The sequence below is a fragment of the Cyprinodon tularosa genome, unplaced genomic scaffold (genome assembly GCF_016077235.1).
Source record: "Cyprinodon tularosa strain WSP-4 unplaced genomic scaffold, ASM1607723v1 ctg11, whole genome shotgun sequence".
Classification (NCBI taxonomy): Eukaryota; Metazoa; Chordata; class Actinopteri; order Cyprinodontiformes; family Cyprinodontidae; genus Cyprinodon; species Cyprinodon tularosa.
This window is the reverse complement of record NW_024037893.1, coordinates 2,976,040-3,001,395: the sequence shown is the minus strand read 5'-3', so window position 1 is coordinate 3,001,395 and position 25,356 is coordinate 2,976,040. Positions and strand designations below refer to the sequence as shown.

Genomic DNA, 25,356 nt, shown 5'->3' with positions numbered 1-25,356 from the left:
ATTTTCCTTCTGTCTGACCTTGCAGCCATCTGTGGTCTTGAGGTTTGGAGGTAGGAGCATTTTTCTTCCAAATCAGCAGTAGATAAAAATGGGCGAAGTGTTGATCATGGGAGTGAAAAGAGGAGGCACAGCACCCCGGCTCAGGTGGCTGAAGTCAAGTTCTACAAGAGATAAAGAGAAAACTAAATTATACTGCTCACAACAATATAACACATCTCCCTGCATCTGTGGAGGTAAAAATAAATATAATTCAAAAGCAAGTCTATCAAATCACAGAGGAAAAAAGATACAGACATCCCCTGTGCACAGGAACTTTAGATGCAACTACATCCCACTGGAGATGCAAACACTTTGCAATGTGTCATTCTGTAAAAATTTAAAATGTAATGGAGCAGAATAACATGGTGTGAGACTGAAGTACGAGAAAATTCCTTTTTTATATAACTTAGGAGAATCTGGCTTACACATATATTAAGAATGAAAGTAGAGTATTTAAATCTTGTTTTGATATAAACCAATGCTCCTATCAGCTTTAAGCAGCTTCTCTTTCACTGCTAAAAAAAATACAGCATGATGTTTCAGTGTGTGGACGGTTTGCTTGGGCAGGTGTTCGTTTTTCTGCCAAACATATTGCTGTGCATGAACCACAGCGCAAATTTGATTTGAACTCACTACCTTTTGCCACATATTTGGGACAAACTGAAAAGAATTCTTGCATCCTCATTTAATTGTTATTTCTCTTGACACTTCTCTTCCAAAAAAGGCAAAGCTTTCCGGAAACCACAACTAATATAGACTCTAATCTGTGCAGTCAATATCTGCAGTAATAATTTACCTGACCTGACTGCCTGGTCTGTTTGTTTAGGCAGGCAGTAGGGTTGCACAGATTGCAGTTTTATAAGCCCCATCACCAATATTTAAAAAAAAAACAACCAAAAAATAACTGACTTGTCAACACAAAATTTTGTCTGTTACAAATTTTTCTCTCTCTTTAAGATAAACACCTCATCACAAGTTATAAAGGTCACAGCAGACCTTTAATGTTCCTACCTCATTTTTTTTAATACCGGTAAAAAAAAAACACTGAATATTATCTGTGAAACAATAAGTTCACCAGCTGGTGCTCTGGAATATGAATTAAAATTTTAGAGCATTGAAAGCGCATAATTTTCAGACCTTTGTGGATGTAGATATATTGATTTCAAATGCAAGTAGCGGCTAATTAAACAAAAGCAAGGAATCTGCCTACTGATTATAGATGACCTCCTTTTCGGGGGCGTTGAAACACCTCTAAGTTGAATCAAGGGACCCTTAAAAACTGAGTTGTTTTGGGGGGTTTTATAGCCTAGTGTATGCATTTTTTTCTAATGAAATAAATCAAACAAAACAAAAACTTTAAATAATATCCATCATCCTATCTTTCCCAACTCTGGCAGGGATGCATTCTGATCGCTCTCTGCAGAACTATGCTCTGCTTTATGAGTGGTTGACCCACTATCGTATTTTGCTTTAACCAGAAAATGCTGCACGGTGCTTAACTTATAACTTATAACAATGCATTATCATGATTACCAAACCTCATGTTTGTTGCACTTGAACTTAGGGGTACTCTTTATGCATCGGCAGGAATTAGCTAACAGTACATGTGTTAGGTGCCACTACCCTGTTTAAACTGGAATATAAAGAAGCTAGGCACTGTCATATGCATGTGTTTATGGGAGAATGGCAGCCAAGTCGTTAGGGTATAGTGCTTGGATTCCTGAGGTTGTGAGTTTGAGCCCCACTCGCCACAGACTGCCACTCTGGGTCTCTGAGCAAGACCCCACACCGCTCCGCAGGCGCCCCACGGTGGCAGCCCATTGCTCCCCAAGGGGATGGGTTAAATGCAGGGGAAAATTTCTCCATTGTGAAATCAATAAAGTTAAATTATTATATTATTATTATTATTATTATTATTATAAAAGCCAAGGTGCTAATAATGACAAGCTAACTGGATGCCCATTAAAATTATAAACCCTGCTGTGTGTGCTGATGTGTACAGATAGCATTACCATGGACATTAGACTGGCTTTTGTAAAACAAAAAAACAATTGACATAAGAGTAGAACATGATAAATAAATATGCAAATCTCTTAATAAATCTGACATACTGGTGGGGAGGTGGGGAGATTAATTTATTTTCAGAATGGGTGTGTGTGTGTGCTTGTTTTTCTACAAGGTGGGGACAATTTTCTGTTAAACCACCACATTGTGGGGACCAGCCATCCTTATGGGGATTTTCATCAGGGTGGTGTGAATTGAGTTTTGGTTAGGTGTAGGCTTAGGTATGTACCTGTTAGGGTAAAGGTTAAAGTTAGGCTTTATAACTCATCCACATATGAATGAAGGTAAATGGTAAGACCCCATCAGAATAATGAAACCAGACATGTGTGTGTGTACCTGTCTAGCCCTCAGTGTGAGGACTATTTTTCCAATTACACCGTCAAATTGAGGACCAGTTGTTGTAAATTGACATTCTGCGGGTCCTCACATGCTATTTTGCTAACGGTTAGGTTTAGAGCTAAGGTGTCAAATGGTTAGGGTGAGGTATGTATTGGTAATGGTTAGGTTTAGGGTTAGTTTTAGGGTTAAGGTATAAAAATGGTTAAAAATGACTGATAATCAATGGACTTTCTTAGTTGAATTACTGCTATGAATTTAGTCTTTTCTTTAAAGAGGGTGTATGTCAACTTTCAAGTGCAACTATATATATTAATCTTGTTATATACAATCCATTTTATGATTGCCGGTCCAAAGCGGGAGAGATGTGCAAAGGGAAGGAGAGGAGCAAGGTGTGTGTAAAATGCAAGGTCAGGAAAAACCGGATAAGGAAACAAATAAAATAGTGGCAGGACAAGCAGCAGCTGTTAAGCTGATGAATATAAACCTTCCATTCAGAAGAAAGAAATTAAATATATCAAGGAAGTTATGTGATGACTCCATGTTAAATGCTTTCCAGAAGCATCCATACTCTTAATAGAATGGACTTTTGTCTAAACATGACAAAACATGCATGTTCCTAATTATCTATATGCTTTTCAATCTGAAAGAGTAACACAGAAATAAAAGACAATTATAAAAAAATTTATTGACACTATTAATTTAGTGTTTGTCGCTCAGACCTCAGCAGGAAACATAAGTGCAGAATTTTTATTCAGGAGTTAAAAAACAGGGGTGTTTCCCTCCAGGCCTTAAATTGGTGTTTGAGTGGAGATGGATGAAGTTGGTCAGTCCATAACTGTTGTATGGAGAGATCCAGAGGACTGCGTGAGCTGATACTAGTGCTTCACTAGGGGACCTGGAAGTCCAGCATGGATAACACAGGTTGTATTAACCTGTCCATGATGAGCAAGCATGAAGCAACAGTGGAGAGGAAAAACTACCCTTAGGGAAGAAACCTCTAGCAGAACCAGGCTCAACATGGCAGTCTTTTACCGGACCGGTTGAGATGAGACAGGGAACACAGTAAGAGTCTGGGAGGAATGACACTCTGATGGTGGAGTGGGGTTGAATCGAGGTCATCTGAATCAGAGTCAGACATAGCGCAACCACTGCCTGCGCTTTGGGTAGCAAACTGAGATGTGGATTTAGAGACCCTTTTAAGATACTCTGGATGCTGATTGTCTTTCGTGAAGGTGTGGTTCAAAGCTGATTGGCTTGTGTTGTAGGCGGGAAAGGGTAAATAATCAGTTTTTTCAATTGAACTTCTGCCTAGGCTCCATCACTACTAGCTTAATTTCACCATACAAGGAAGAGAAGAACAGGGAGATGAGATAGAGCAGAGCAGTGAAAGAGAAGAAGATGGGACATAGAGAGGGCAGCATAGCAGACACCAAGCCAAAGGAACTCATAATCTCTTTTGAATTAGGGTAACAGACTACTAGTCCTACAAAGTTAAAACTGTTCTAGTACCCATTCAAACAGCTTGGCACACGGAAAAAGAGTTTTTCATGAAAATTGTTTCAATGGCATTAAATTGTTGAAGTACTCGTCTCAAAAAATGCTGCTTTCTGCTTTTTGGCAAAAGTCTCAGGTACGATGCATTAGTGAATGATGTAGTGAGTAATTGGCAAAAGGCACTGAGCAAGTTTCAATAATGTTGAACATGTACATAGGAAACTGAATTTTATCGTTACCTCCCCGCTCCCTTGCATTAACATAAAAAAATATGTGCATATGTCTATCATTTTATCATTGCATGGTGGACGCCAAGCCTTGTTTTCAATGGTATTGTTCGATTTGTTATCAAATCTTACTTTATTGTTAAAAACAGGAAGAAAAAGATCAGCAACACATTGGGGATGAGCTTGACTAATAGTCAGCATCAGCCAATCAATCTCTAGCAGATTGATGCAATCCTTTCTCCATTTTAGATGATGGATTCAAAGGCAGTGCTCCATGACGATTTAAAAGACAGTTTTTTGCAATGGACTTTATCAAGGGTTGTTTCATTAACCCTTTATTGTCCAGGTTACAATTTTTGGTAATATATATAAACACCACTTTACCGCAAAGAATGTAAAATTGTGAGGTCAGCTGTGGTCTGCAAGCTCTACCTGTTTCTTACAGAACAGTGTAACTGCTTCATAGAATAACAAAAGTAATCTTTTGTTGCCTTCTATGTGTGATTTATCACCTTCTGTAAATAAAGTTTTTAAAAAGTAAATAATATAAAATATGTTAACAAGTTAAAAAGCTAATTAAATTAGTTAAAAAGCCCTGGTAAAAAATTTAAAATTAAGTTCTTGTACCATCATTCATGTTTTCAGTTATGTTGCAACAAAAAAAAAAGTATCTTTTTGGATGCAAGTGTTTCTTATAGAAACACTCTTTGAATTGTTTTTCTACCTTATTAGGGCAAGTGACTGTTTTGGTATCAACATTAACTTAGATTTTTCCGTGAAAATATATATTTTATAAATGTTCTATATACACATGTTAGGTTCCTGGTTCGAATCCCAGCCTGGGGTCTTTCTGCATAGAGTTTGCATGCTCTCTCTGAGCATGAGTGGTTTTTCTCTGGGTACTCCGGCTTCCTCCCACAGTCCAAAAACATGACTGTTAGGTTAATTGGCTTCTCTAAATTCTCCTTAGGTGTGAGTGTGTGGGTGAATGGTTGTTTTTTTTCTGTGTTTCCCTGCGATGGACTAGCAACCTGTCCAGGGTGTACCCCGCCTCTCGCAGCTAGACAGGCACCAGCACCCCTCGCGACGCCGCGTGGGATAAACGTGTTGGAAAATGGAATGGATGGATAAATGTTACAAAAGTAATAAGATCTTGTTCTGTCCTCCAAAACACTGTTGACTGAATTTGGGTATTTTATATGGTAACATTTTTTTAAATGTATAAAAATGATGCTCCACAGTGGTTCATGAAATCCATTGAAAAACATTTCGGAGTGTAAACTGAACACAAAGCTCCGTTGTAAAATGGATTGAATCAATTTTCTAGAACATTAAGGAAGTCAGATTATAGCATACAGAGAAGACATTCTGAAAGAATTACTCTAAAATTAGCTTCAGCAACTAATTCATTTGTAGAAAGATGGAGCACAGAATAACATTAATAATGGATGCGCTGAAAGTGAGAGGAAGAAATTTTAAACATGTCTTGAATTAAATGCTACCAACAGAAAATGATAAGAAGAATCAGAGAAACAGATTCAACACCACAACACCAGAAAATAAATGAATTCGGATATGCCTGCTCCAGTGTGGAATTTAAATCTAACATTTCTGATTTCTCATAAAACAAAAAACTTGATGCTTGCTTTTACTGAAGTGCAGCAAGTATGGCTTTGGTGTTTTCATGTAGCATATGTGCAGAGTGAACAAAGAGTCATCTCCAGTATCCAACAGAGACCTGATACCCAAAAATAGTGATAGCTTTTCCTGCCAAAACCCTCTTCCTTATTGTCGTTCACAGCTCGCTGCCATAAACAGTCCCTCTTCCGGCTCTTTGCCAGGGAAGTACATTTTAAAATCACTCCCTTCAGCCCACAAATCCACACAGAGGCTCTAAAGGGTTGGATCACAATTACCATTCCAAGCCTGCTTCTGCCAGCACCACATCTTTGAAAAGGAAACATTTATCTATTGGCTAATCAGACTAGCTGCCTCAAAGCTTTGCACATGATCAATGAGGATGGACTGTCCTGTTTTCCTCACTGAAACACAATGAAAAATAAAACTCTCTTCCTGTGGAAACATACTTGAAATGCTTAAGTTTGTGTTTCCCTCCGTCCTGGTAGTGAACCACTAACTACTGTTTGGCTCCTGTATGTGTGAAACCCCTGCCTCCCAACACGCCTGACCTCCCATTGACAGACAAGTGGGAGCCTTTCACAAAAACATGTGGCAGACTTACGACTGCCGTTCAGACAAAAGCTCATCACATGAATCCTCTTAGACAATGCGGAGTCCATGATGATCAGATTTTCTCTGCTAATCTAATGGACTGCGAGGGATTTTTACCTGCAATGAACAATACGCCGTCACATATGTTCTCTGACGGATGGACAGGAGCTCCAGAAACTACGCAGACATTTGGTATTCACCCTGGCAGCTGAACGCTGGAGCCAAAAGGTTGCCATGCCTCTTAAGAATCACTCTGTTGTGCAACAAAAACATTTGCTCAGACATTTGGTGCCTTCTTAATGGACATCTTCCCACCATCTTGACCAAAAACAAACATTTCACTCCAGCAGCTGTGCTTCTCTGTCTTTAAATATAAAATATAAACTTAATGATTCAATGTTGGCTGATTTCTTGGCAAATTTTACTTTAGGAACATTGTGCATGTCTATCCACATTTTAAATGTGGATAAATGTTTGTCAAAACATCACTCAATTTGCTTACAGTAAAGAAACTTTTTGGTGCCAAGTATGCTTCTTGAACATCTTGTGGTAGATTTTGTTTTCTTTAGGGGCATCAGAATAAAAGGGGATGAATACAAACAAATGCCACACTTTGCAGATTTTAATAGCAACATTTTGATATATCTGTACATACGAAGGTGCTATTTTCATTCTAAATCAAAATTCAATACAATTAGGTTGTTTTTTCTGACATAATAATGTATATATGCAATGGGCAACATGCTGCACTCTTAAAGCATCTAAAACCCTGAACTGTGAGACACATTATCTGACAGCAAAACAAGCTTGTTTTATTCAGACTTGACTTCCCTGGTTTCTGTAACTCAATTACTCCAGTCTGTATGGGTCTGGTGTTTGTAACAAGTATCAGATGAGATAACTTGACTTTAAACAACACATCCAGTGTTTGCCACACATCAATGTGGAAGCATAATAGCTTGGTTGTGGCTCAGAGTATTTCTGTGAAGCAGCAGCGTGTGCCCAGGGCTAAAGGAGGCGAACGACGCAGATAATAGCGCAAAGAGGACGACCCGTTTTGATCCTTTAATCGCTATGTCTAGAGCGAGGGGCACGTAAGGGGATCAGCGACTGCACTCAGGTGTTTACTGTTCAAACATCTGGTTTGCAGATGTGGGCAGGTACAAAGGAAGCAGGATTCCAGAGGGATGGTGGTGGGACAGTGGAGAATCAGATAAAGAGTCTCAGAGAGCAGCATCAAAGAAAGGATTGCATTAAACATCAATAGAAGAGGCCTGAACATCAGGCCATCATCAAACGCATGTTGACTTTACATGTGGACTGCTTCAGGGGACGGTTCAGAGAGCACTCAGGAAGGTGTGTTAGGTAAACATGGGCTGTCTGCAACACACAGATGCAAACAACAGGAGTTTCATTTTCAAACACAAAAATTATATCTTCATTCTTGAACAAATACATTCACTTAGAAATTAATATGTCATCACAAAAGTTTTTTTCTTTCCCCCACTGTGTCAGTCTGAGCAGCTGGGAGCTCTCCTCCAGCTCGCTGTGGACAGGTGAGGCTGCCACCCTCATGTTGACTGTTGGCGTTTACACAGCTGCTGCTGTTGTCAACTTACACATGGTAACCCTGGGCTTTTCACCCTGGTCAGGGTGACAATTTCACCCCTCCAGTTAGAGCAGTGGGAGGATCCCAGCTTTAAGTGTTTAGCTTTGAAATAACCATGACAAAGATCAGAGATCTGAGCAGCATGGGGCGACTGCACTACCTGCCTTTGTCCTCTGAACCTTGCTCTGTCCCTCTTGGATCACAGATGCATCTTTTCCAGTGTGGAGGATTTAACACAGACCTACCCCCATCTAAGTGACTCAGACCACAGAGCTGTGCTGAGGCTGATGCCAGCTCAGAGCAACTCACCAAACCGTTTTACAAAACTATCTTCACATGCACAAATTCAAGAGGGATATGACCAATAAAGTAGCTCAGTTTCCTCTTCAAAAGCCCCAACTAACCTTTGCTGTGACCAAGGGCAAAACATAGAAGTGCTGATTGCAATCCACCTGGAATCTGCAATGACGGGGTGTGGGGGTAGCAATAAAGAAAGGAATGTGCTTCTGTAGTCCAAGGGGATTATTCCAGTACATTTTCCCCTCTACTCCACACACCTGGAGGGACTTCTGCTTGTATCCTAAAGAGAGTTTCTACTCTCCATGCCGGCTGTAATCCTCTTTGTTGATTTTGGAAACAGCTCAGGGCTTTTGTTTCAGTCAGATTTATGAAAGCAGCCTGCAGTCAGAAGCTTTGCTTACACGCACATACAGTAGACTTTCTGATTTTTTTTTTTTTTTTTTTTTTTACGGTTTTGAGATTTGAAAACAAAGTAGGTTATCCTGATGCTGACAAGAGCATCACTTGATAAGGTCTGGGACTTGGTTCCTCCACGCCTAGTTGGATATTAAATCTGTGCAAATGCTTAGGTGCAGTGAGATTTAAAAAGAGCTGGATCCACGGCACAAAAGAATGGGGTTTTTACTAAAACGCTCCGTTGTAGAATATACAAAGATAGCAGCAATAAAACTAACAAAATGAGTTTTAAAGTATGATAAATAGAATGAGATTCTTTAAAACTCCTTTTAGTATCTCAAAATATGACAGAAATGTCTCAAATTTATGCTGGAGGAACTGTAATCAGATTGGGGACCACACTTACATTTTTTGGGACTGTCCAGTACTGATTCCATTTTGGAAAGGGATCCAGACAGAAATTAAAAAAATACTTAAGTTTACTTTACCACTGAACCCGCTGTACTATATATTAGGTTTGATCCCAAAAGAAAATATTTGGAAAAGGGAAGCCCAATTACTACTGATTCTGCTATTAGTAGCAAGGAAAATGATAACTCTGCCTTGGCTTAAAACTCTGCCCCCAACCCTTCAACAATGGCAAGAAAGGTTGAAGAATGTGTATAAAATGGAAAAGATAACAGCACAACTTCATGTGAAAATGGACATATTCTTGGAAGTGTGGGCCCCAGTTATTGACCATTTTGGATGGCCACACAGATAAAGAGCCTCATATGCTACTAAAAAAATGATATTAGCCCCTGTTGTTCGTATTTCCCCTCTTTTATGGTACACTAGACATATACACCTCCCGTTTATGGGAGCTAACGAAGACCCCTCTAAGAACTGTCAGTTGCTGAAACAGATTTGAATGTTTTCCCTTTTTCATTTATTTATTTTATTGCATTTTATTTTATTTTTTTAATCTTTTAATTTTTTTTTCTCCACTACTTTTGGGTTTGATGTTCTCTGTAGTTGCATACATGAAAATACATTTGTATAAGTGTTGAATTTATTATATTCTTAAATAAAGAATGTTCAAAAAAGAAAGAATGATAAATAATATTTATGAAAGCACAGAGAAATCAGCTGGTAGAATTGTTTGACTTTATGCCAGACTAGCAATCCAGGTTGAGCTGAGCACAACGTTCTTCCATGTGAAACTTAAAGGGAAGAAGACTCGAGTCCATCATCAGAATCAAAGAGGTTTTTAAAATAAAGTCAAGGGAAACAAAGGAGGAAGAAAAGTTTCAGAATGGAAACTGTATTTACTACAAATGCATGTTGGTTTTCTCTGCCGGCTGCCATAACACAGAGAAGTATTGTGGTCACGTGACATGAGCCAGCATTTCAGCACGTTATGACCATTTAATTTGAATAAACAATGATGTGTCCAAGACTTTAAATAACTTTTAAACAATTTACCTTTACATTTTGCTGAGCCTCTAAAAGCATTAAGTTAATAAGCTGTTTTGGGTTAGCACTTTAAAAACATGGAGATATTTGATTAATTGGATCGTTTACCATAGGGTATAGATCAGGGGTCTGCAACATGTGGCTCCAGACTCTCTCCAGCGGCTCTTCATAATGGCTAAAATGTATACAAAGAGCTAAATAATGTACTATAATAAATAGCAGTATTAAAAGCTTTAGTGTTTTTTACAAGATGAAAAAGCATTAAAATTAAAAGAACCAGAAAAATGTCTTAAGAGCCATTTATCTTTTAATTCGCTTGGAAATGATATGTTTTAATATTGTTTTAAAAGCTAAAAATAAAAAAAAATGTTGATTGTTTAAGATTGCAATTAATTTTCTATACGAGATAATAAAAACAAAGGTTGTTTCTTGGAAAAAGTCCTGTTTACCACCTCACTGGTCAAAAGGGCATAAAGCATTTGTACTTCTTGCAGAGGAAGAGGAGAGCCCACCTGCCCAAACCCATCCTCACAACCCTCTACAGCAGGGGAGGGCAATTCCACTTCCCGAGGGCAAGTATCGTGCAACTTTTAGATGTGCCTTTTGTTCAACACATATTAAGGAAGCAACTCAGCCATTTGATTCAGGTGTGTTGGACTAAGAATCTAAAAGTTGCAGGATACTGGAATTGCCCACCCCTGCTCTACAGAAGCACCATAGAGAGCATTCTAACCAGCTGTCTCACTGTGTGGAGGCTGCAGCGCCTCAGACTGGAAGAAGGTGAGAAGTAGTGTTGCGCCAATGCCATTTTTTGGCCCCGATACCGATACCCGATACCTGGCTGTGCAGTATCGTATACAGATACCATAATAATGTAAAATAATTGCCATCATGGCTTTGTCGAGCTACTGCCTACCTTTGTGAAGCAGGAAAAAATCTAATACAAAGTGAATCCAGTAGAACTTTTTATTGCCTACCAGGAGTGGGTTACAATAATTGAATAAACTTATGGCTCTCAAAATGGTATCGGTGCCCTATTTGTTGGTACTCGCCGATACCGATACCACCATTTTAAGGCAGTATCGGGGCCCCGTCCGATACTGGTATCGGTGCAACACTAGTGAGAAGAGTAGTGAGAACAGCAGAGAGGATCATCAGGACTCCTCTTCCCTCCATAAAAGACATTTTATCCAAGCCCTGCGTGTCCCGAGCCCGTAGCATTATCAATGAAGCCTCACACCCCCACCATGGACAGTTCTCCCTGCTTTACAGCATTTGATGCAGGCCCAGCAGATTCGGAAACAGCTTCTTCCACTGCAATCAGACAGCTGATCTGAATCGTGTCACAGACTGTCTGCATCACACTGATAACACCAAAACACTGCACAATTGCAGCATATATATTTATTGCTCTGAATTTCCACATCGATGCTTTTTTTTTCCCCAACACATTTTACTTTTTCTCGAAACAATGTTTACATTTGATCACTGCTGCACTTTAAGTATTGTTATAAAAGTGGCACAACATGAAATTTTGTTTTGTAAACACTGTGTGTAAACAAAATGACAAAAGTTGTCAAAGTATATGGGGCAAAACGGCTCTTTGGATATGAATGGCTGTAGACTCCTGGTATGGATGAAGCAATTTTTTGTCTTCAAACAAGACCCAAGTGGACCAGCAGCACCTGGGTTAAAACCATCTTTGAACCTTGAAAACAAAGAGGCGTTTCCCAGATATAACAAAGCACAGGGGGTGAGTAGGGGACCCTGAAGCCTCTAGCTGACCAACAGCAACTTCTCCTGGATTAGCCTTTTTCACATGCAGGCCTCCTTGTTCAGGAATCTGTTAATAACAGGGCTTAAAGCGTCTGCATGAGAACAGGCAGTCCTCATAGGTGGAAACATGTGAGAGCAGCTGGATCAGGATCCTGATTGAGAAAGAAACATCAGGGACAGGTTGGATTCCCACAAAGCCTGACACACATTTGTAGGGCTCCTCTTTTATAGCACCTGATTAATCCAGTTTCCTTCATAATAGAGCGCTCATCTGCACCCAGATTTAAAAAAAGAAAAAAATCTTTGGCCTTATTCCACAGAGTCCTTGCATTGATATGCGCAGACGTGACATAGCAAACAGCATGTGTTCACCCTTAAAGCCCGGCTTTGCAGATCCCGCATTAAGACTCAATAAGGATTAATTCATTCTAGTAATAACACATCACAGGTGCGTCTTTAAACCAAAAACGGAATATGCGTTTCATTCAGCGTGACAGCTGCTGACGTCGCTCTTATAATTTTATATAAAATATAAAAGCTGCTGAAGATACGCCCAGTAGGGATGAGAGAGACATGTTGGAGCTGAAGCTCCTCTTACCAGAGAGCATGACCGATGCCTTCCAAGGTCTTTTTCCTTTTAGCACAACTCAGGTGGGCAAAAACATCCCTGCGCCAGATTTCAGACCGGAACCAGAATGCTGGAATAATGCTACAGTTTGCAAAGCGTGTGGGAATTGGTTTCACGCGGGGGGAAAAAGCCTTTGGTTCATGTTGGCTCCGCGTGCCAATTGTAATTCACCAGAAGCCTCGCGACCTCCGCTGCGTCGGAGCCGCGCGCATCTCAGTCAGCGAGAAGAAAGCTCCCCCTTCTATAGAGACGGAGGAGCAAAGCCAGCTGAGGCTCCACTGTCACAACACTCAGGCCCCTCCCAGATGCTACAGATCATTGGAGGGAAATAAAAGCTTTTTTTTTTTTCTCGTTTAGAGACTATTTTCACAGCAGAGGATTAGGCCCACTGAATTTTTTTTTAAATGCAACTGATTTTTAAATTTTATCTCAGTATAGTATGAGAAAAAAGTCAGAATTCTGACTTTAATCTCAGACTTCTGACTTTTTTTCTCAGAATCATGACTAATCTCAGAATTATGACTTTAAACTCAGAATTCCTATTTATCTCAGCTTTTCTTTTAGCTTAATGTTTTAACAGTGTTTAATGGAGATGAATACTTCCGGTTCCGCACAGATTTAAACAAAATGAATCAGATTTAACTGTAAAGAGGTACAGAATATGGGGGAACTCAAATACAGTAGGAGATAAAGATTTCAAATAAGCAATTAAACATGGGTAGGAAAAACAATTGAATATTAAAAAAAAAAAGAAATCATAGAGGAAAAGGTGCAGGTTTAATGGTCCAGGAAACTGAAGCTACCAGAGAGAACACTGGAAATGAGATGTTGAACATAAAGCTGGGAGGATATGTAGCAGAAGTGGCTGATAGGTTTGGGTTTAAAGAATGCAAAGTGAAGGTTTCATTCTTTTATTAACAACAGTGGACTGTTTTGTGTGACCAAAATACAATTAACCCAAAATTAACCCAAAACGTTCACCAGTATCATGTCAAATACATAAAGAGGAAAAAAAAAAAACTGGTTTTCTGGACAGCCTTTTTTTTTTTTTTGGTAGGGGGCTCATTCAAAAGCCTTTGATCTAAATTTTTTAATATAATGAAAAAACTAAATTGCAACAGAATTTGGTCGCATTAAATGCACACACATAAGGGAAGAAAAGAAAAGAAACAAAACATGTTGATAATGCATAATTTCACATTGTTAGAAAGTTATTTAACAAAAAAGGCAAGGGGAAAGGAGCAGGAAAAAATGACAAATTTAAACAAAAAATATATAAATATCAGATAGCTTCAAATTCTATATAATAGTTTCTAATAGTCCCATGACTGGTGAATTCAATTTAGCTTAGGCCCTCAGAACGATTCTATACCAATGTCCTCAACTTATGCCATCCTTTGTGCAAAAACATCTGGAAATGACCTCATTGTGGAATTTTTCATAAAAAGAAGAAGAAAAAAAAAAAAAAAAGAACCTACTAGTGGTTCTGGAGTGCTTCACGAGCATTGCTGCAGACGAACCGTTCACTTTTTAATTGAAACACGATTGAAAAGTTAACGGTAAAGTAGCTTCGTCGTGCTTCGAGTTCCCACTTGTGTTTGTGTCAGGAAGTGAAACCTGATGAGATATTAACATGGAGAGGTAGTGTCTTGTTATCTTTCAGGAGCAGCTCATTCATTGCTATACTGCTACTATTATCACACATTCTCATTGGCTGAAGTTTAACAGTGATTTTTTTCTTCTTCTGATGTTTAAAATGACTTTGTATTTTGTCCATTTCACTGCATACATCAAACAATTGGGTATTGAAGACTCAAAACAACAGATCATGTCAACAGTTTAACAAAAAAAAAAAAAGAATTGGAAATAATAATTGCCAATTGAAAAAAAAAAAACTCATTTGTGGTTTTGGTCGCTGCCTATAAAACATTTCGTACCAAAGATGGCTAAATTAAGAGTCTTTGTGACAAGACTGAAAGTAGTTTTTGTGAACTATATTGAACTTTATAGCTCTTGTAAATAATATCTACCTAAGGTAATCATATTCTCATTATAATTTATCCATAAAATAAAAATAAAAAAAAGGATTGCAACTTTAGAGCATTGGTAGAAAATAGAAGTAGTTCATAGCATAATTTTGAAGGGTGGGTGGGAACTGGTGAAAGGCCGAACTGACCAGGAGCCATAGAAAGAAATAATCATTTAAACCCATAACAATCACATATTACAACAATCACAAATTGCAGACAAGTTCTTCTCCCAAACAGAATCCAACTGTTGCTCCAATGGCAAAGCAACACCATGGAGCCCCAAGTTGCCAGAGATGACAACTGCCAATAGCATTGCTTTACTCCAAGTTCTTAAACAAACTTAGATAATCTAATATTCAAATATGAAATAATATTAAAGGGGGCATTTTTCAAGTAAAAGACAGATGCACCATGGAAAATTAAAGGACACCGCACAATGGAGGAAAAAAAGGAAGCTAGACAGTTATTTAGATCAACTATACCAGTGTGATGAAAATGTTGGGGGGGGGGGGGGGAAGGTATATTCTTACAGCTCGTGGAATTCCTTTGGTGATTTTCATATATTGAAAACATAATATCACAGTCCAGAGGTAAGTCTGTCAAATGTTTTTTTTACTATATACAATATCTCCATTGCCTTAACAAAAGAAAGAACAGAGGAAAATGTCACAACTGCAAAAGAAAAAGTCCCTGCTTCAATTGGGTGACTGATTTTCAGTCTGTGTGCTGAGTTTGAGGTCCTTGTAGCGCTTTGCAGCTTGAACAAATTCTCTCATTCTTCTTGACCAAGAAATCACACGTTGCTGCCCGCTCTAGTATGATCAGCCCTTTGTTCAAAACCGATTCTTTCGGAGGAAGTCCTTGACACACGACATACCTCTCCAGAGACAACAGCAGGCTGACCACATCAGTTGCAGTACTTAACCGTGACGGGTGTGTGTCATACAGCGGGTGGGTGGGTAGCAGCGGCTGTTTTTGAACAGTGACCTGATAGTAGAAGCCAGGGTTGATTAACACTATAGTGTCTGCCATGGTGGACTGCTTCGAACACTGGATGAGCTGCAACTGCGGGCCCTCTGCGACTATAGCGTACCAGAGGATCGGCAGTACGGAGGAGCGCAAGGAGTGGAGTAATTTCATCAGCTGGTTTTCTAGGTCTATACCCTTTTCAGCTGGATTCTCAGCCAAACTGTAGATCTGTGTAATCTGTGGATAACACAAGAAAGAATTCACTGGATGATCCGTGGCTGTTTCAACAGGAAAAAAAAGGAGCACTCACCATGGGTAACTCCTCCTCCTCCTCCTCCTCCTCTTCTTCCAAGTGATTTGAAACACCTCTTGGGGATTTCTCTGTGTCCCACTGGCTGTGATGGTCCTACGGCAAAGAAATCTATTCAGTCCAACTCTTGAGTATAAAGAACAATTAACTTATGTACAAACTAAGAAAATAACATAAGGAAGATTGACTAAAAGGTGCACTCAATTTCAGCTTTGTTAACTGAATGTAGTGCAGTTAAAGTAATGTAGTGTGCTACTTAAAAGTGCCAAAAAATACTTTTATTGCATTTAACCAGTCCCCTGATAGATTTAAAATGTTTTGATTTTTTTTACACCAACCAAAAATGTAAACAAAACAAACCATGGGTCCTCGAGGGCTCACTTTGGCTATCATATTTTAGATAAGTAGACTGACCCAGGGCGTCTCTCACTGCCCTGCATGAGCCATGTGTTGTACACAAGTCCAAAATGAGGCAAGATGAATTTCAATTTGGCTCACTTTTATCTGAAGGTCTTGCATAAACTAACCATAGAGAGCAAAGGATAGCCAAGAGAGGAATGACCAGCAGAGAGCACAAACACCACAGTCCACAGCAATGTGGTTAAAACATGGATGTTTTAAAGCCCACGTTTAAAAAAACAAAACAAAAACAGCTGTTCTTCTCTTCAAGCCTAATATGTGAAGGAGCAATAGCGTTGCATTTGGAAAAAATGTAGGTGAAGACAGGGAAAGGAAAAAATAAATACAGCATGAGATTCTAAAAGGATTTTAAACAGATTACCTACTACTACCTACTGAGCTACCTGTCGTCCCCAGACTTTAAAATAAGTCGAAGTTAATAAGCATATGTGTTTTTTTTTTGTTTTTTTTTAGTGATAAAGGAGGGAAGCGATGGGAAGTGAGAATGCAAACTTACTGGTTGGGAGTAGTTATGATTGCTGATGTGAGGAAATCGATCCGCCACTCCGTTCTTTACCCCAAAATCGGAATAATTTGACTGATGGAACAAAAAAAAAAGGATTTATGTTCTGTTTTAGAGCTTTGATTTCTGTGTGTAGACAAACTTTTCAAACCTGCATAGACTGGTAATTCCTGACATCGGCATCCAATGACTGTTGGATCTGTCTGGAATGCTCCAATCCCCAGTTTGGCTAAAACAGCAAGAGACCAGAAATGCCCACCCCTAACCATTATCCATTTGGAGACACGGCAAGGTGTCTGACCAAGGTCTTCAGAGACTCACCGGCTGCGAGTTGCTGTCATCATCATCGTCATAGTCGGTGAAGTCCATGTCCGCTGGCTGATCTGAGTTTCTCTTCAGGCCGGTCTTCCGGCTGTATGTGTAGTGGGGTCTGGGCCTGCCAGGCATCCATGGGCCATCTGGTCCATACTCACCTGCTCCCATCTGGAAGGGCAGCAAATGTCTCTGGCAAATAAATGCACAGTTATTTTACCACAACAACGTACAAGACAGAAGCAAAGAAAAAAAAAAAAAATCTCTTCACTAAGCAACTGTCCTACCATCGCCTGCCTCTGACACTGCCGTAGACGACACTTCTGTCTTTTCTTGTTGCTGCCTCCAAATTTGGGTTTGTCTATACAGAAATCACACACACCGCAGTCTTTCCTGCACAGACAGGCCTTACACTCGCCACAGGAACGCCGCTTCCGCTTCTTGTGCCACTGAGAACAAGAATGGGATCAGAAATATAAAAAGAGAAGGAAATTGGTGCGGTTTTTAGGTGGCGCCTGCTTCTTTTTTGTGGAAACATTCAAAATCCAGCCACTAGTTTGTGAATCGAGGTCATTATAGTCATTATAATAGTTCTACCAAAACTCTTGAATGGGAACAAACAGAACACAGCAGAAGGACAGTCAGCAGAGTTGGGTTATAGAAGAGCTGATTACACTTTGTCTAACAGCCACCTTCAAAATAGTCTAAATACAGAGAGATATGATTGTTGCAGAAGAACTTGAAGCCTTTCTGCAACAATCCCAGATGTCCCTGAATGAAAAAACAAGAAACCCTGACTTGTTTTTGCTTTAACAGATGTTAGAAACAGTTTGCAGCTCTTTAAACAAACTCCTCTTTGCAAAGTTGTTTTTAACTCTGCCTCCTTGGAGGGTTTTGCTGCCAAAATAGATAGAGTATTGTCCTTTTTTTGTTAAGATCACCAAATACCTCATCTTTGTTTGTTGATTTTTTTTTTAAACATTGACAGATGGACTTGCTAGTGTGATTTTAAATCATGCTTGAGTTTAAGGCCACAAATAATTGGGTGGATGTTCTCCCTAATTACTTCATGGTAGACAAAGCAGAGCTCTAATCTTATTCCATCATTTCTAGCAAGTATTCCAGTTCCTAAAGGGGTAAAGCAGACCCAGAGCATGACTCCACCGCCACCATGCTTAATTGTCTGTATGATATCCTCATTTTGAGAGGTCAAGTCTTTTTTTTGTCTATATTTTAACATGGACATTAAGCTCAGCTGTGGCTTTAGATGCTGTTCCAGTTTAGGGAAAACAATACGTTTAAAACTATTGTCAGCATTTTACATAATATGCGTTAAGAGTTGTCTGCAATCAGTGTTAGCCCAATTCATTGGTTTTAAAGGAAACACAGCAGACACATGCTATACGGAAAACATTGAATAAAATATATAAAATGTCGTTGTAGCTTTCTGGAATCTCAAAGCTTAAGAAATGGCTTCATACGTTTTTGGAAACCAATGGAAGACTTTATTTCTCTTTTGCTTTTTTGATGAATTTTTCCCTCCACAGCTTTGATCTCCTTTCAGCTATACCCTGTCTGAAAATAACTTTTTGCATTAATCCTGGTTCTCAATTTAAATACAATAACTTAAGACATCTAAAACATTAAAATGTAAAAAAGAAAAAAAACTAAACCAAAAAAAAAAAAAAAACCACAAATTTGATAAAAACATAAATAACCTGGCCTTAATCCTTCCTGCTCCAGAGGAATTTAGACTGTATGGAACAGTCAGGCCCTGATAATTTCTTAATTAACCTCAGCAGCTAGATAACAGCAGAGAATTTGGCTGTTTTCTTCTTTCAGTTTCATTAAACACAATAGCAATGATTACAAGATTCTTTTCTTTCCCTGGATTTATGAGCTAAAGAGCTACTATAAGAACAAAGGAAGACTGTGCACTCACATCCTCATCATCGTCTGTTGACATGTCGTCGTCATCAAGGTCCACGTTGACAGAGAAGTTCTCTGTGTCGCTGCTTTTAAGACTTGGATGCTAAGTGGAGAAAACACCATTATGGATTTCTTAATTTAGTTTTCTATTTATTATTTACATAAACACAAAGGTACAGAAGGGTTACCTGTGACTCTGTAACATCGTTCTGTAATTTTGTTTTGAGAAAAATACCAGAAAACAAAGGCAAATATTAAAATAAAAACATTAAGAGAGAAAAGATAAATATGATGGATTTGCTATTTGGAAAAACGTACGCTGTCTTCATATGTATCTACAGTGTCACCAAAAGGCCTCTTGTAGGTGACCCCAGTGCTTCCTGGGACATTCTGGAAACAAACAATAAGAAACCCAGTTTTACAAAGTGTAACAAAGTAATAACAAAAATAATAATCTAAAAAGGGTAAACAAAAGAAAGCCCCGGAAAGAGTCCACTCACCTTGCGTATGGGACATATGCATCTACGCTTCCGACACAGGCGTTTTCTAGCGTCGGGACTTTGCAGTCCATGCTTGCAGTTAGCACATTGGCCACAGTCGATGCTGTTGTGACACCCCACACACTGACCACAGGGAATCCACTGACCATCCCAGGAAAAATTAGATTTTTTTTTTTTAATGAGAGTCTTGAATCATTTATTTACATTGCAGAGAAAACAATCAGTACTAATGTGCGCTGAATTTTGAAGCATGCTGATTGCCTGTATTTATTTCTGCAGCTAAACACGTCAGTGTGATGCTTTTACCTTCCTGAAGCGGATCAGTGGGTGCTGTATTGACTTTGATGTTGCTGAGATTCAAAAAAAAAAAAAAAGAAGAAAAAAAAAAGATTAAAAAGGGAAGATGTATACTTTTGGTTAAAATGTTTTATTTATGAAGTGTTAACTGCACACTAACACAGACGTACCCCAGCAGGTGGGACAGCAGGGCCTCTTTCTTTGTTTGTCATACCATGTACCTGTAAAGGAGATGCCACACTTTGCACAGAGCCTGTGGAGAAACAAGGTGATATTGAGTTCATACCCACTCTAGCAAAGATTATAAACATAGACTCTACACATTTAGTCTTATCCCGGCAGCTGAAGGCCTGGTCTCACACCTTGAAGGCCCCTTTTTATTTTAGATCTTCATCCCAATCCCAGACAGTTTGTTATAAAACTTCTCTCAGATGAGATTAATTAAGGTTTTATTATGCTGGCAAGCCTTGTTTATTTAGGATTTCAGAAAGCTTTAAAAACGATATCTGATTGTGTCAAACTTTTATTTATTTTTTTCCACACACAAAAAAAAAAAAAAAAAAAAAACAATACAGAGAGGCCAAGCTCATAAAAAAAACAGAAATAATGGATTACATAATCAAAAAGTAGCTAGATGAAAACCACAATAACAATGAAAAGACAGCACAGGACCATGGCAGAACATAGAAGTCTATCTCAGAGTGAGACTTGGCTTACATATTCGGTAATGAGTTACAGATGAGTTCTATTTATTGTCCGTTTCACTCGTTTATTACTCCACTAGTTGTGTCTTTTTTTAATTAATCAGGAAACAAAGATTTTTAGAGGAGAAAAAACAAATCAATAAGGAAAAACTAAAGACATGCTTTGAAATATATTCTCACCTTTTCTGTTGCGGTGGCATTAACTCAGGGGTAGATTAGATTTGAATGAAATATTCAAATTAATTTTTATTTATTGCTGATTGGTATTCAGTTGAGATCTTGTGTATCAAACATCTGATAATTGTGATCTTTTTCTGCTTTTCCATTTAACTTAAAGCATTTTCTTGGCAGTTCTTTAGTTCTTCTGAATGACTTGGTAAACAGATGAAGGGGAATACTGCGGTATTGCAGCCAAGAAATCAGATTTTTCTTAAGCTTTTACATCAGTATCAACTAATGCATCTCAATGTAAAACAAATCAGTATTAATCAGACAAGTAAAACCTCGCTATTAACAAAAAGGTCTAGTTCTGTTTAAAGCCGTTTTTGTTTCAGGAAGGGAGGGGATTGGTCATTAGATGTTCGGTCTCGTGATAGTTATGCAGCATAGGATCATAGGTGTTTAATCTGAGCAAGATAAGCTAATTTAGTCCTATGATCATTAGGTTTGAATGCATGGGGTTGGTTGTCAGTTTCGTTGACAGTACAGTATTATATGATATATCATCTGATTCAGCTGGTCCCCTGATGTGTCAAACTTTTAAAGGAAACACAAGTCACTCCTAATTAAAGCTAACTGCTTAAAGGGGGAAGAAAAAAACGGTTCCCGATAAAGAAATACCACAGGTAAGTTACAGACTTACAGAGTGCTCTCCTCTGATCCAAATTCTCCTTTTATTGAAGGTAAGGAGAGAGGCCGAGATGACGAGGGAAAAGGAAGCCTAATTTTCTCCTCCGGTAGTTTTTCCTCAGAGCTGGGGCTTTGTTTAAAATCTGCTGTGAAGCTGTTCAGGTAGACACTCTTCTGGTTGCTCGTGATGTTTTTGTGAATGAAACTTGGTGTGAGCCTGTGATGGGAGTCAGGAGTCTCAGCCCCATCTCCTCTCTCCATCCAACTGGACTCTGAGGAGGACCGTTCCCGAAACTTTTTCTAAAAGATGGCAGATCGACGGCATTAAAGCAAGCTTTTTAGTTTTCACGTTTGAAGTGACTAAAAGAGTAGTATGTAATACCTTTATCCTGCCTCGACTTCTCGGTGGTGGGACTTCCCCATCGTAGAACTTGCCAGTCTTATATTCAAAGTTTGTCAAGTCGGTTCCATGGAGGACTGTAGTTAATTCTACTCTGCTTCTCACTCGATCGCCCCGTGGACTGTGAAGGAGAACGATTACAATCACAAATAGAAAAACAATACTGCATATTAATTAATTTAAGGAATCTGATGACAAGATTCTTTTTATACTATCCACTATCTATCTAATTTACCCAATGGTATGCTATACATGCATGACTGCTATGGGTTTGTTACTTTTTATTCTGACTAATTAAAAAAAACATTAGGATAATAAAAAGAAACACAAAAGATAAAGGAGGGAGAACAGGAATTGTGATAGATTTCAGACCGACAGGGAAATAAATTAGTATAAATCATACACACGTTCTTAACCTCTCTAAAGTGAAAGGGAACACAAAAGAAAGTTGTGGAATCAGCCTCTTAAGGTGCAACAAAAAAGCCTTTTCTGTTCATGTCTATCTGCAAAACTCATCATTGTCACTTAAGAGGGATGGATCTGCGGATCTAAATCCATCATGTTAACCACAGCGCCACTTTACGGCAGACTGATCTCCCCTTAAATAATAGAGATACAGCGTTCCTATACCCTTATTGGATATCGGCTCCGACAGGGACTAATTAGCTGGATCAGATATCAGATGAATGATGCTGATCAAGCCCTTTCTTTTTGTATTTATATTATACACAGCAATCTAGTCATTTTACTTCTATGTTTGCAATGCCTGTTAAATCATTACATTACAGAGCCCATACATCAGCTAGTGATGATTGATATCAGTATTCATTTTTTTTTCCTTTGATCATTTAAGACAATCAATCACATGGTAATTTAAATTGTTTGTTTAATAGTGGCTGATATGCTCAGTAGCAGCTCGTAAACTACTGCATTGGTGAATTGCTATTAAACACAAGAGCTATTAAGCTAAAAGTTGCTGTTAGCCAAAAAACAAAAAAAAAACAAAAAACAGACATTATCAGATATATTAGTATTTCTCTGGTGCAAGATTAAATCTAGATGGATGAATGTGGCCTTGAGTTTCACAATTAACTCCATGACTTCCTAATCTGCTTGTTTTAAGTAGTTTGCTATTAGACTCCAAAACAATTAGCATGGTTTCATTTAGCAACAGTGCAGTGTAGTCAGTTGCTTTGGGGCAGGATTGTTCAAAGTCGATCCTTGAGGATCACTGTCCTGCAGGTTTTAGAGGCTTAATAACAGCCTTCACAGGCTTTTGCTGAACTGCAATCATCAGAATCGGCTGTGTTGAAGCAGAGAGACATCTAAAACCTGTAGGACAGCGGACCTCGAGGGCAGACATTGGACATGCCTGCTTTAGGGGAAATAAACCTGGAGTTCACAGATCTAACTCCCCTAGTGGCTAAAAGATACACAGTATTGATTTAAAGCACACATCCTAAAGTTGAATGAAGATTTTATTCTAAATAGCTGCATGCTGATCAACAGTCTGTTATTTACCTTAAATAATACACATCAACCTGGCCAATGCTGGAACCTGAGCGTCGAACAACCTCTTTTCGCTTCCAACCTTGCCCAAGCGACGGCCAATCAATCCATCCTTCATCAGGATGTGCGCGCTTGCGCCGATACCCTTGTGTTCTAAAATGAGATTTTAAAAATAGAAGAAAAAAAAACTGTATGTGAACAAGAAAAAAATAAACTGTGGTGTTTAATAGGGCTGGGTATTTTGGCCAAAGTCCTGAATCGATTAATTTCGATTCGATCTGTTTTTACAATAATGAAAGTGGTTCAACTGTGTTTCAAAACACAGTTGAACCACTTCTTGTCATATTAAACACAAAGTGCAAACTGTAAATCGGACAGTTTAAACTTGAGATGTGAACGAAACTGTCTCAAATGTGCAAAGTTGTTAGTGAAAAGTGAAAAAGCCTCACTTGAGCAAACAGACGTGACACAGCGGGGACACAGCAGACATCTGTGGCTGTCTGGCTTGAAGTATTTTGGTTCATCTTTCCTGCTCATTTGAATGTGAACACCACGCACGTCACTATAAAACTAACCAATCTCATTCCTTAGACATCGATTTGGCAAAAATGTAAAGGAATCGATTAAAAATCGATTAAATTGATTTTTTACCCAGCCCTACTGTTTAAGTAAACAAACTTTGTGTGAAACGATAAAAAAGTACTAATAAAATAAGTGAAACATACACATTTACTCTTCTTGAGGTTCTCTCGCTGCCTGCAACACTCTCAGTCTCTCCTATCAGGCTTTCTTCATCTGGATAATTTCTGCCTGGGCTGTTGACATTATCGTCGTCATCATCATCATCCTCAAGTGGCTCAAACCAGTCCATTGGAGGCTCCCCAGCAGCCTTAGCCTCATCTTTAGTCTCTGCTGGGGTGTTACCAGCTGCATCTAAGCATTCCCCGGTTGCATCTTTAGGGCCATCTGAGGGGGCTGGCAGTTCTTCAGAGGTATTGTCAGTTTTGAGATTCTCTTCGGTGTTTTCTCCCTGATCCCTCTCCACTGGCTCGCTGACAGGGAGCCTACTGGGCACTGCTTCTTCACTCATTGATGCACAAATGAAGGGCCACTGAAGATCAAATGGGTCTCCCTGCAGAAAGACAACACATCTCAACAGTCAGGCATGAATCCCATTCAAAGTGCTCCCTATAACCGTTTTAATGGAACATAAATAAGAAAAAAGTGGGTGTAGGGTCCAAATAAAGGCAACGTATACCATATTCGACACCAGTGCATGTATATAGCGTAGCAGGAAATCAACATAAGCTTCAGCTTTAGTCCCACTCTTTAAAACGTATAGCTACTATCAATTGTCATTTAGCTAGCAAAGGTATGTAGCCATTGTTAGCACCACGTTAGCCGCACAAATAAGCATTCGCTCTTCCTATACAAAGTGCTGCGAATCTCAGCAATTCTGACTCTCAGGTGCTAATTTACAACGAAAACCGAAACACAGCGAAGAGTCACACGAAACTAAAGGTGTTTCGGGCGGATAGAAACGTTTACTCATAGCGGGGATGCCATTAGCCACCGTTAGCTTTAGCGTTTGACTGTACATTACTGTGATGTTATCCGTGGATTGCCTTTATGTTAACCCCTGGTTTAGTCGTCACATCTTTAAAAAGTTATATTCCAACGTGAATTAGTAATATAAACAAACCTTTCCGGTGAATAATTTCCTGAATATATGGCACTCTGTTACAACAACTGGGTTCCTTTTAGTGTACGTGCCAGGGCTAAATTAGCCCTGTACCATGCAGCCAGCCCCGCCGACGGAAGCGCTCAAGGACCAAAAAACTAAATCCGCCAGGCAATATTTTCCTTGTGTGTACTGTGTAGACTATGGAAGCCCGTTTCCGCCACTCTGTAAAAAAAAAAAAAAAAAAAAAAAACTATCTCAATATAATGAGATACTATCTCATTAAAATGAGATAGTATCTCAATATAATGAGATACTATCTCATTATAATGAGATAGTAACTCAATATTCCTCCCAACCATGCCCCTCCAGGTCTCACTGTCAT

General features: G+C 38.9%; 2 protein-coding genes across 3 annotated transcripts in view; both read right to left on the bottom strand.

Annotated features, from left to right (window-relative positions):
• Window positions 1–12,819, bottom strand: part of ccdc120b (coiled-coil domain containing 120b) — a 30,083-nt gene extending 17,264 nt beyond the window's left edge. For both annotated transcript variants that reach the window (XM_038295954.1, XM_038295955.1), the window contains exons 1-2: window positions 12,530–12,819; window positions 19–161 (exon numbers count right to left, since the gene is read on the bottom strand). The gene's annotated coding sequence lies outside the window, so the exon portion shown is untranslated. The remainder of the gene's footprint in view (window positions 1–18; window positions 162–12,529) is intronic.
• Window positions 12,820–13,454: 635 nt separating this feature from the next.
• On the bottom strand, window positions 13,455–25,149 carry mbd1b (methyl-CpG binding domain protein 1b). Its single transcript, XM_038296485.1, has 17 exons — window positions 24,993–25,149; window positions 24,016–24,422; window positions 23,303–23,443; window positions 21,764–21,902; window positions 21,395–21,681; window positions 19,999–20,081; window positions 19,838–19,881; window positions 19,532–19,672; window positions 19,350–19,421; window positions 19,220–19,240; window positions 19,045–19,134; window positions 17,390–17,551; window positions 17,112–17,294; window positions 16,942–17,019; window positions 16,785–16,877; window positions 15,869–15,964; window positions 13,455–15,795 (listed from the first exon to the last, which is right to left on the bottom strand). Exons 2-17 carry the CDS (start codon window positions 24,378–24,380, stop codon window positions 15,304–15,306), a joined length of 2,487 nt encoding a protein of 828 aa, XP_038152413.1. The 5' UTR covers window positions 24,381–24,422; window positions 24,993–25,149; the 3' UTR covers window positions 13,455–15,303.
• Window positions 25,150–25,356: the final 207 nt, after the last annotated feature.